Source organism: Dunckerocampus dactyliophorus, chromosome 12 (genome assembly GCF_027744805.1).
Source record: "Dunckerocampus dactyliophorus isolate RoL2022-P2 chromosome 12, RoL_Ddac_1.1, whole genome shotgun sequence".
NCBI lineage: Eukaryota > Metazoa > Chordata > Actinopteri > Syngnathiformes > Syngnathidae > Dunckerocampus > Dunckerocampus dactyliophorus.
In genome coordinates this window covers 4,283,518-4,294,732 of record NC_072830.1, presented here as the reverse complement: position 1 = coordinate 4,294,732, position 11,215 = coordinate 4,283,518, and the positions used below count along the sequence as shown (strand labels likewise).

At 38.5% G+C, this 11,215-nt stretch overlaps 1 protein-coding gene across 1 annotated transcript; it reads left to right on the top strand.

Moving 5' to 3' along the window:
- The first annotated feature begins 157 nt into the window (after positions 1-157).
- Positions 158-7,359, top strand: LOC129191305 (transcription regulator protein BACH1-like). The gene is made up of 5 exons (XM_054794533.1): positions 158-266; positions 1,568-1,817; positions 3,235-4,215; positions 4,294-4,500; positions 6,193-7,359. The coding sequence occupies exons 2-5, from the start codon at positions 1,578-1,580 to the stop codon at positions 6,382-6,384; spliced, it is 1,620 nt and encodes a 539-aa protein (XP_054650508.1). The 5' UTR covers positions 158-266; positions 1,568-1,577; the 3' UTR covers positions 6,385-7,359.
- Positions 7,360-11,215: the final 3,856 nt, after the last annotated feature.

Here is an 11,215-nt window from a genome sequence, read left to right as displayed (position 1 = left end):
CATTTTTACAAAATCATTAATGTTCATTTTCATTGAAGGTGGGTGTCATTTTAAAGAAATACCTTAACGGTTGCATTAATATGCAAAGAGATACAAAAAAAAAATACTTGTTAAAAGACTTAATGTGTGCTAAACTGGTGTGCTGTTTTGTGCACTGCGCATGCGCATAAACCTGCTTCTCCTTTTTGCTGACTGTGGTTCCGGATGGGCAGATTCGTCGCGACTCAAACGGCACAAATGGTACCGTTAACGAGCTGACACAGAAGGTCGGTACTTTTATAAATCGAATTACTTTGAATCTACGTTTACAGTAGATAGTACATTTATTTTTTAAATCAAGTTTACAAATGCGCTCGCCTGTGCTGTCGATAACGGCCTCGCCTAAAGGAGTACAGTTTTTTGTGAAAACTTCGTATTAATAATTTGTGGCGTCTTTCAGCATGGTCAGATATATTTGATGAACATTTTTAAACATTCATCGACAAAATGAACCCATACGTCGTAAACTTTGGATTTGACTTTTTCGTTGTGGTCGCGCAAGTTGTCCAAACATGAGTCAGCATTTTCGACTTTTCTCGACTATCTTAAATTTCAAGTTAGACCAGCTAATATATGGAGTTTATTTTGATTCTTAGGCTTATAAGTCACTTAAAATCCAGGTTCGATGGTTTATACACGTATTTAGTTTTGATAGTGTGGCCAGAGCGAGGTAGTGTATTGGTTAAAGTATACACTTAGCGAACACTTAATTGGGGTACACCTTCATCATCTAATCCAATACGGGAGCGTCTAATCTTGTCACTTTTTGGATTCATAAAGAACTGTAGATCTGCACTAAATCATGCTGAGGTTCCTAATATTTTGTCCCTCAAATGTAGCTAATTAACCAACATATCGATGCCAGTGAAAACAACACTGCATTGTGTTGGTGTACCTAATAAAGTCTCCACTAAGTATAGTCTTACAAAAGTCGCCTTAGCTTTATTTCATTATTTCATTATTGTATACCGTATAGTATTACAAAATTGCCAAAATGTTGCCTGACCTAGTGATTAAGTAAAATAAAAATTAAAAAAAACATTATTTTTGGGGGGTATTTAATGCTGTGACACAATATCTCAGTGATATATAATTATACATGATATTCTGTATATATGAAGTTTTTTTTTCTTTTCTTCGTAATATATCAAATTATATTGTATATAATTGGACTTTATGATGGGCAATCAACATCTCCAAAAAAGTTGATTTTCTGGAGCGTCTTTTCTGCTCACCCAAGACTGTTTACTCACTCACTGAATTCATTTTGTTGTCGACATAATTTACGGATAGCTTAGCAGGTTTGAAAGTGTTTTTCCTATTTTTCTTTCCTGAGCTACGCCACTGCTGTGTTATGTCATCTATTATGTAATATTTACCAGGATCCAATACAAGTGCTGTAAAAATATTTAGTTTTCTTTGCAAAGCCAATAAGACATATTAATTTAATAATGTTTATTATTGTGGTTGTACTTTGCATCACTGCGTCATACTAAGGGTTGTTTCTAATATTTGGACTCTTGCGTAGAGAGTTGACCATGTTCCTCCAAGGTCAGCGCGCCTCAGTGTTCACCTTTCAGTCGGCTGTGCACAGCGCTCACGTGCTGCAGTGTCTCAACGAGCAGAGGCAGCGGGACGTCCTGTGCGACGTGACCGTGGTGGTGGAGGATAGGAGCTTTCGGGCCCACTCGTCCGTCTTGGCCTCCTGCAGCGAGTACTTCCAAGGCTGTGTCACCGTCGACTCCAGACACAATGCCGTTGTCACCCTGCCTCACGAGGTCAGCGTCGAGAACTCCCTTTGAAAGAGCTGCATTTATTGAAAAATAATGTACTTCTCTGATTTCAGTATACAGTATGTATAAATGAGCATGTTACTATTAAGAGGAAAAGGGTGCCTCAAGTCCCTTTAAAGGCTACCTGACATGATTCATCAACTTTGCTTAAATGTGTTACATAATGTTTGGAATTATGTTCTACATTGGTGTTTGAAAGCGAACGGTAAATTTACAAAAACGACGTAGTTCATGGCGCCCCTCATGATGAACTAGCTCCCACTGTTCAATCTCATTTCCAGAAGTGACATCGTCCGAGTGACACCTCTCAGCAAAAGCAGAGTAAACAAACGCTTCTCGAGGTAGATGGTCAACTTGGTTCAGTATATTTTTCATCAAAATAGTAGTCATGCCAAAACATTGTGTTGCTGCTGGATGTTCAGGGTATCCGAGTGATACTGTAAGTTTGTTTCTTTTCCAAAAGAGAGAGGTTTAAAACAACAATGGGAAGCAAGTTCAGAGAACGAGTGACAGATGGATGCCCACCTCGAGTTCTGTTCTTTGCAGTGATCATTTCACTGAAAACTGCTATGAAGGAACACCATTACAAGCAGCATTTGGCTTGAAAGTACAATATAAACGCATTTTGAAAATTTATGCTATTCTGCTGGTACACGGGGGGGTAAAAAAACAAAAAACGTCAAAGTTGCCACAGAACAGAGTAAGTCATGTCTTGTTTACATAATGTCTTCTAAACACTATTATTCCATGATTGCGACTAGGCTGTAAGATGGGCTATAAAGAACCCTTTCCGTTCATTAAGAAGCCGATTTAAAACAGTAACTGAAGGATAAGCAACTACAGAGTAATTTACACTTACCGTTCTGTGTTGAATGTGACCAATCTTCATCTCCATGTCTTAAGGCTTAAGTCCATGGTAGTTCTGCAAGTTCTCTATTTCATCTCCAAATGTTTCTCCCTTCTTTCCTCCTTGAAAACTATTGACACATGGCTCAAATCTTGGTTATAATCGCTGTAAACATCCTCTGTCCCGTACACCGCAATGTGCTGAGTGATAGTACTCCGTCTCGCGTCACTTCGGGAAATGAGATTGAACAGCAAGAGCTAGCTTGTCATGGCTGGCACCATGAACTGTAAATGTCATTTCTGTGAATTTACCGTTGGCTTTCAAAAATGTAGAACATAATTACAAACAATATATAACGTATTTAAGGAAAGTTGATAAATCAAGTCAGGGACCCTTTAGGTTACCTGCTTGGTATTGCCTCAACAGGCTTGGGCACCAGAAATAGTACCTGTGCTGTGTTGAGTGTGTAAGGGGCATTTGTTGGTTTGTTGGAGCAGACAGTTTTACATGTTCTTATGTCTCATTCTTAGCAATGTTCCACCCTTCCTGCCACAGGTGACGGTGCAAGGCTTCGAACCTTTGTTGCAGTTTGCCTACACGTCCAAGTTGCTCTTCAGCAAAGACAACATCCATGCCATTCAAAGCTGCGCAAAATTCCTGGGATTTCGCAACCTGGAGTCGGCGTGCTTCGATTTCCTCATCCCTAAGTTTTCTGAGCGTAAACCGAACAAGGTCAAGCGGACAGTCTGCTGTCAGGGTCTCGACCCGGCTACGAGCGGGGCAAAGTTGCAGACAGACTTCACTCCTCTGCTCCCTCGGGGCAGAGAAGGCGACTTCTGTTTGGAGACCTGCGGCACTCAAATGCCCTCGTTGCCTCTGGAATTATCAGCCAGCGCTGTTTGTCCCATGTTGTCGTTGCCTGATCCGGACGCAGCGGGTCATCCCTCTCAGATGTGTTTGTCCGTGGAAGATGTTTGCAGCCAAAGCCAGGTGAGTCTGACCAACTGCGGGTTGCCATGTGAGCTCTCAGCAGCGGAGGACCCACCAGACCTGATGGAGCCAGGAGTTGAAGACACTGTGGAAAGACTTGGCATGAACCCGGACTGTGGCCTCGGTTCTTGTCCTCTCGGCTCAGAAGTTTGCACTCAGTTGTTAGAACAGAGTCAGTCAGACAAAGACGAGGGATACCCGGGGAGGAGCAGAGAGGAGAGGGAAGTGGCCGAACATCTGGCCAAGGGTTTTTGGTCCGACCTGTGCCAGTCTCAGGCTCAGACTCCCCCGCCGTTGGACTCTGTGGACCACAGTAGTCCAGAAAAGGCCTCAGAATTCCATTGGCTCAAACAGCTGGACCTGAGCTCCAATCCATCAGACTGTCCCTTTCTCAGGGAGCTCGACACAGGCGAGGATCCAAGCTCACGCACCGACACTATGTCCCAGTCGGAGAAGAGCCCCTGTATATCCTCGCTCAACTCGGAGGAGGATTCAGACATGGACACAGATGGAGATACGGAAGCTAACAACAGAAGAGCAGCAGAGGTCATCCTCACGTTCCCAACGGCATGTTTAATATACATTTCAAATGAAACCAATAACATCTGTCCCCGCACTCTCCAGATCCAGCTTCCGTTCCCGGTGGAGCAGATCTCGACGCTGAGTCGTAGTGCCTTCCAGCAGCTTCTCAAGCGCCATCACATGAGCCCCGAGCAGCTGGAGTTTGTCCACGACGTCCGCAGGCGCAGCAAAAACCGTGCGGCAGCGCAGCGGTGCAGGAAAAGGAAGATGGAAAGCATACACCAGCTGGACGGTGAAATCAAAATATTAGTAAGTGTCATTCAACCATCAAGAAAAGCGCCAAAAAACAACACAGACCTCAACAAGTTCCAAAAACCACAAATAGCATCAGCATCAAATTATAACATATATACATATCAGGGGTGTCCAAAGTGCTACCACACAAGGCTGTTTTTTTTATTGGCCCACGGCACATTCTAAAAATATAATTCAACAAAAAAACGTTAAAAAACCCAGCAAAAATGTAAAAATTAGCGGTAATTTTGTAGGAATAAAGTCTAAACATTAAAAGAAAAAAATTGTAATTTTATGAGAATAACGTCATAATGTTATGAGGAAAAATAATTTCATTTTAGTAGCATAACCATGAAATATTCAAGAAAAAATGTTTTATTTTTTTTAAAGCTATAATATTATGAGAAACAAGCACGAAAAAAGTTGGCATTTTTAGAAAATTTGGGTGCGGAAAAAGTTGTTACGAGAATAAACTCAAAATACTATGCGGATAAAGTCAGAATTTTGAGGACAAAATTTACAAGAAGAAAGTTGAAATAGTCTTTTAAAAGAACAAAAGCACAGATGGAAAAAAACAGCTGTAATTGGATGAGAATAAAGTCATCTTCTAATGAGAAAAAAGATCAAATTTTACAAGAATCAACTCGTATTATTATGAGGAAAAATAACATAATTTTAGTAGCATAACGGTGAAATATTCAAGAAAAAAGATGTTATTTTTGAAGTTGTAATATGAGAAACAAAACAACAAATAAAGTTGGCTTGTATGGAAAATTTGGGTGCGGAAGAAGTTATGAGGACAAAATTTAATAGTTAGTAATAGAAATAGTTGTTTTAAAAAAAAAAACAGCGGAGTTGAAAAAAATGTCTGTAATTTGATGACAATAAAGTAAAAATATTAAGAGAATAAAGTCATCTTCTAACGACTGCAAGTTATCACAAACGCTTGATTGCAGTTGTTGCTGCCAAGGGTGGCCCAACCAATTAGGTTTAGGGGGCAATATCACTTTTCACACAGGGCCATGTAGGTTTGGATTTTTTTTTTCTCCCTTAATAATAAAAAGTTTAATTTAAAAACTGCATTTTGTCTTCAGTTGTGTTGTAATTGACTAATATTTCTATTTGTTTGATGATCTGAAGTATGGCCGCGCGGTGGGTGAGTGGTTAGCATTTTGCCCACACAGTCAGCAGATCGGGAAGATCTGGGTTTCAATCTCCACTCTCTGTGTGGAGATTTCATGTTCTTCCCGTGTGTGGGTTTTCTCCCACATTCCCACAAACATGCATATTAGGTTAATTGGCAGCTCTAAATGGTCCATAGGTATGAATGTGAGTGATGGTTGTTTGTCTATATGGGCCCTATGATTGGCTAGCGACCAGTCCAGGGTGTACCCTGCCTCTCGCCCGAAGTCAGCTGGGATAGGCTCCAGCATACCCCCCCCGACCCTAATGAGAATAAGCGGCAAACATTTCAGTGTGACAAACATGAAAATAAGAAGAAATCAGGAAGTGGGCAAACACTTTTTCACATCACTGTATAACTTCTTAGCATATCATCTACATGTGCTGATTTACAAAAGATGAAAGTGGCAGAGCTGCATCCTTTCATTTTTCACTATGTGGCCCTGGAAAAGGTTTGGACACCCCTGGTCTATGTGACTGTATCATAAGTACACCAGGTAGTCATTAATCGTAATGTTATTCCAGAAAAGCAAGAAAGAGAAGCTGCTTCAGGAGCGAGCAGAGCTGGAACAGAACCTGGAGGAAACCCGCCAGAGTCTGTGCAGGTTATGTAAGAGCGTGGAGTTCACCTCAGACCAGGACCACATGCAGTTCCTACCCAAGCTCTCCGCTCCTGACTCCCTCCCCTCGCCACACCTTGCCTATAACAACAAGTAAGGCCTCATGGGAAAGTGGTAAGTTGATTTTTCGAGTCTCAGCAGGCTGGACGTTAAAAACAGGTTCTCGTTGGCCTTCTCTGTTTCAATCAGTCATGTCCAGGGACTTCCATCCAGACTTTTTTTTTTCTTTTTTAATGGATTTTGCTTTTGCTGCATCTTAAATTAACAGAAAAATATATCCACACTGTATATGTTGAATGCTTTTTACTGTAGTACAGTGATGACCAAGCAGGTTATCAGTCTTCATCCTAATAAGAATTGTTTGATTTCTCAGGGAAAACTCCCCTCCTCTTTACTTCCACACATCAACAAATATTCCTAATTATTGTTGTCTTTCTGGTACTGTATTATTGCACCACTATGCCCTTTCACGGAACAAATATGCAAATCAGCACTAACTGAACTTTTTACTGTAGGTTACTGTCACTGCTATTATACATTATTGATAACATTGTTAAAAGTAGATACGGATGGTTCCACCGTACCTAAACGTGTTACATGAGTACTCACGAGAAAACATGCTCATCGATGCAAAATGTGCCTTGAACTATTAAAACAACTAATGCATTTTTTTTCCTAATTCTGAAGCACTGTTGCACATTAACCCAGAGCCTTTATTGATAGCAATGCCACTTTTCTTATCAAATGATTGTCATTCTAATAAAGACATTTTTTTTGCCTACAGTACGTACAATCCTTTCAAATGGCCATGTGAAACACACCACAGTGCCAGTAGGTGGCAGCACAAGTCAACATATTGGTCATTACTCTTACTGCATACTCCAGGGGTGCCCAAACTTTTTCCACTGAGGGCCACATCGTGAAAAATGAAAGATTGCAACTTTGATTTGCCACTTTGATATTTTGCAAACCAACCCATGTACATATGATTACAAGTTGTATTGTATTTACATTTTATTAAAAAATGAATTTTATCTTTGTGATGTAGGTGAAAGGCTTCTAAAATGACATCCTTCTCCATAATATGAAGTTTATTCTTGTAAAAAGTTTTTTTTCTCAATGTTTGTTTTCATTCTCGTAGAATTCCGTCAGTGTTTTCCAGTTCTGCTATAGTTCTTAAAAAACGTTCCAAATATTTCAACTTTCTTCTTAAATAATCTTCGTAAATTTCATTTTTGTAATATGTTTTACTTTATTCCCATAATATTTTGACTTTACTCCAATAATATTACTTTTTCTGCAACCTAATTTTTGTTTTGTTTGTTTCTCATACACTAGGTCCCCAACTTACGAACATCCGACTAGCGAACATTCGCGGATACGAACATAAGCCGACTGGTCTATATTTTATTTTATTTTGCCTTGTAGTCGCTCATCAGTATTTATACTGCTACTGTACATGCTTGACCAGTAGAGGGCACTGTGACACTGCTAATGGGAGCAACAGAGGAAGCATTAGAAGCTGGGAAGATAAAGCTAAATGGAAAGCTAAATTATACAACCCGGACAGAGCGTGTGATTAAAGTTTATGAAGAGTTAATAGGCCTGCTTAATTCTACACCACCCACAGAACACTACCTCTTTTAGAAGAGTCTAACCACGACGACCATTTGTCCTTTTTTTCAATAACTCCTCCTCCAACTCCACCACAACGACGTATGCTCGACCACTCCTCTTCAAAGGTAAATAACATTTATCATTATGTATTATTATATCACTTTTATTATTGTGTTTTTCATTAATTATCCTGGTTTAATATTACTACTGCATCCAAACTCATATTTACATACATACACATATACTGTATATGTATACACGTACATGTAGTACCTATATCATTGGTAATATTACCTTTTCCCCTACTTAAGAACAATTCCACATAAGAACGGTCGTCTGGAACCAATTGTGTTCGTAAGTTGGGGACTTAGTGTATTACGTTAGAAACGAGCTTTTTAAAAAAAAAAAAAAAAATTCAACTCTATGCTACAAAAATGACATTTATTTTATTCTTGTAAAATGAGAACCTTTTTTCTCCTTTAGAAGATGACTTTTTTCTCTTCACATTTAGACTTTATTCTCATAAAATTACAGCTGTTTTTTCCATATCAGCTCTTGCTATTTTTCTTCTATTTCAACTTTCTTCTTGTAAATTTTCTTTTCGTAATTATGACTTTATTCCCATAATATTTTGACTTGACTTGACTATTTTGACTCATAACATTATAACTTCTTCCTCAACATAATTTTTAACAACTAGTAACTAATAATTAATTTATAATAACCTAAAAATTACAACTTAATTAACTAAATTAGCCTTTTAAATAATTTATTTTAACATTAAAGGTGGAGAAAGGAAAGAATAATCAAATTGAAGCCAAACAAAAAACAGCATGGTGCAGCCAAGAGTCCATGAGGACGAGAGAAATAGAGCCGCTGGAGGTGGAGCCCTTTTATTTCATGGGAGTGGCCTCCCAGGTGCTGCAGATCAACAGTCAGGATGGCTGGGCTCCATGGAAACCTCAGGGTGACGGCACGTTAGTAATTGTCACACAAAGGACCGCATAATATTACATCTTTAAAAACAAAAATGTAATATTTCAACTCAATGATGTTCCTCATACTACAAGTTTATTCTCGTAAAATTGTGACTTTATTCTGTCATTCAAATAATATTTTGACTTTATTCTCATAGAATTACAGCTTTTCCATTTCTGCTCCTGTTGTTTTTATTTTACAACTATTTCTATGGAAGCCCATTTCCACCACTGAAAGTAAAAAAAATCACAATGGTAAGTCATAATAAAGAGATAAAAAGTCGAAATTATTAGATAAAATATGTGCCGAGTGCCATGTGACAAAGGCTCCAGTGAAGAAGGGGATGCATGCACAGTTTGTATCTCACAATTTCCACTTTTTAGCTCATAATTTTGACTTTTTAGCTCATAATTTACTTACCATGACTTTCCATCGGGATTTTTTTTTTTCTTTCAATGGCGGAAACGGGTTTCGATATTTCAGCTTTCCTCTTGTGAATTTTCTTCTTGGAATTCTGACTTTATTCCCATAACATTTTGACTATAATAATTGTAACTTTTTCACCTGCCTAAAATTACAACATTGTTGCTTGTCATCATAATATCACATCTTTAAAAAATAAAAATAAATAAATAAATAATATATATATTTTAGATTTCAACTCTATGCAACTAAAATTACATTTTTTCACATTACTACTACTTTATTCCCGTAACTTTTTTTTTTGCTAGAATATGCCTTTTTTTCTCTCAGTAGTTTGACTTCACTCTTGTAAAATTTCTGGTGTTTTTTTTTTTTTTTTTTTTTTTTGTGCTGTTGATTTTTTTTTTTTTATTATTTCTCAAATATTTAACCTTTTGTTAAAATTTTCTTCTTGAAACATTATGACTTTAATTCCATAATATTTTTGGCTTTTTCATCTTAATTTTAGAACTTTTTCCTCTGCCTAATTTTCCAAACATTACAACTTTATTTTTTGTTTTGTTTGTTTCTCATAAACAATTAAAATTATATTTCTAGAATGTGCTGCGGGCCAATAGAATTACAGCCACAAGCCATATATGTTCCCCTGGCCACACTTTGGACACCCATGGTGTCTCTCATCTTGTAGAAATCTGCTCTCACACACACACACACACACACACACGCGCGCACACACACACATGCAAAGCTGCAAGTAAAAAGGATTGCATGGTGATGACAACAGCACAGACATGAGATATCATCACCCTGTGCTGGCGTGACACACATGGGAAGAACATCCTCAAATTACCACTTGTCAAAAGTCGCCTTCAATTACTTGGCACTTCCATTCCACAATTAGGGTTCTTTCCTAACGCTCGAGTCTTTCATCTACCCTTTTGAATTGTGATGCAAAAGAAAAAAAAAAAAGTATGATGATCCTGTTTTTTTTTTGTGAGCGACACAGGAAAGGAAGAGAGACTTGATTTGAGGAGGAAGCAGCTGTACAGCATCGCAAGGTCAGAGGCTGCTAATCCGCGGCCTCATTCATGAGAGATTAAAAACCTGCTCCGAGTTCTGATTAAGAACGCAGGGTTAGAAGATTAAAGGCCGGCAAACAAAATGAAAGCAGTTTTAAGCCCAATCCTGGAATTCATCAGAATACCAAAACCTTAAACGGTCATTACAAGGCCAGATTAATGCAAGGAACACTTGAACTGGATACGTCTTGATATGCATTCGTCTGTCTCTGCTCCACCCAACCTGTCAGATGTTTTCATTGATGAAATACTGAAACCATACAGTCTGTGTTTCACATTGTTTTTATCAGAGTACATGGCTTGTTTGCTTTTTACAGTGCTTACTTTTCACAATTATACCGGCGATTATCCCGTGAAAAGCAACAGTTGCGAGTAAAGGATTAGGAAACAGGAGGATTAGAAATTAATTAAAACATCTGGAGGTTTGTCCACTTGCAAATGTATGCTAAATCACTAATATTACAAGTAGAGGAATTCTGAGGGACAAATTGCTGCAAAAATAGCTTTCATTTTTAAGCCAAACAATACACTCCTTACTTGGATGACAATGGTGTTCACACCAGTTCACGCTGTTGAATGAACTACTTCTGATGCTAGTATTACCCCACGCTGATCCGCAGCCTCCAATGCGGATAAACTAATTTGAAGTTTCTGTTGCAGGGGTCACAGTGTTACCCTGAGAAAGGCACAATACTTGACTATCATTCCCAACATAAGGTCCACGACATTTAGTGACACATTAATCGTGTAAGCTGTTTAGCGACTGTATCCTGATTACACGCCGCCGTTTCTATGAACTTCATTTTGAGGGTAGTATTTCATTGACAGGAT

Bases quoted from the DNA above. Each gene is read 5' to 3' on its own strand.
- LOC129191305 (XM_054794533.1), top strand. From the start codon at position 1,578: ATGTTCCTCCAAGGTCAGCGCGCCTCAGTGTTCACCTTTCAGTCGGCT. The intron at 1,818-3,234 runs GTCAGCGTCGAG...TTCCTGCCACAG, and splicing joins TTGTCACCCTGCCTCACGAG to GTGACGGTGCAAGGCTTCGA. The intron at 4,216-4,293 runs GTCATCCTCACG...CGCACTCTCCAG, and splicing joins ACAACAGAAGAGCAGCAGAG to ATCCAGCTTCCGTTCCCGGT.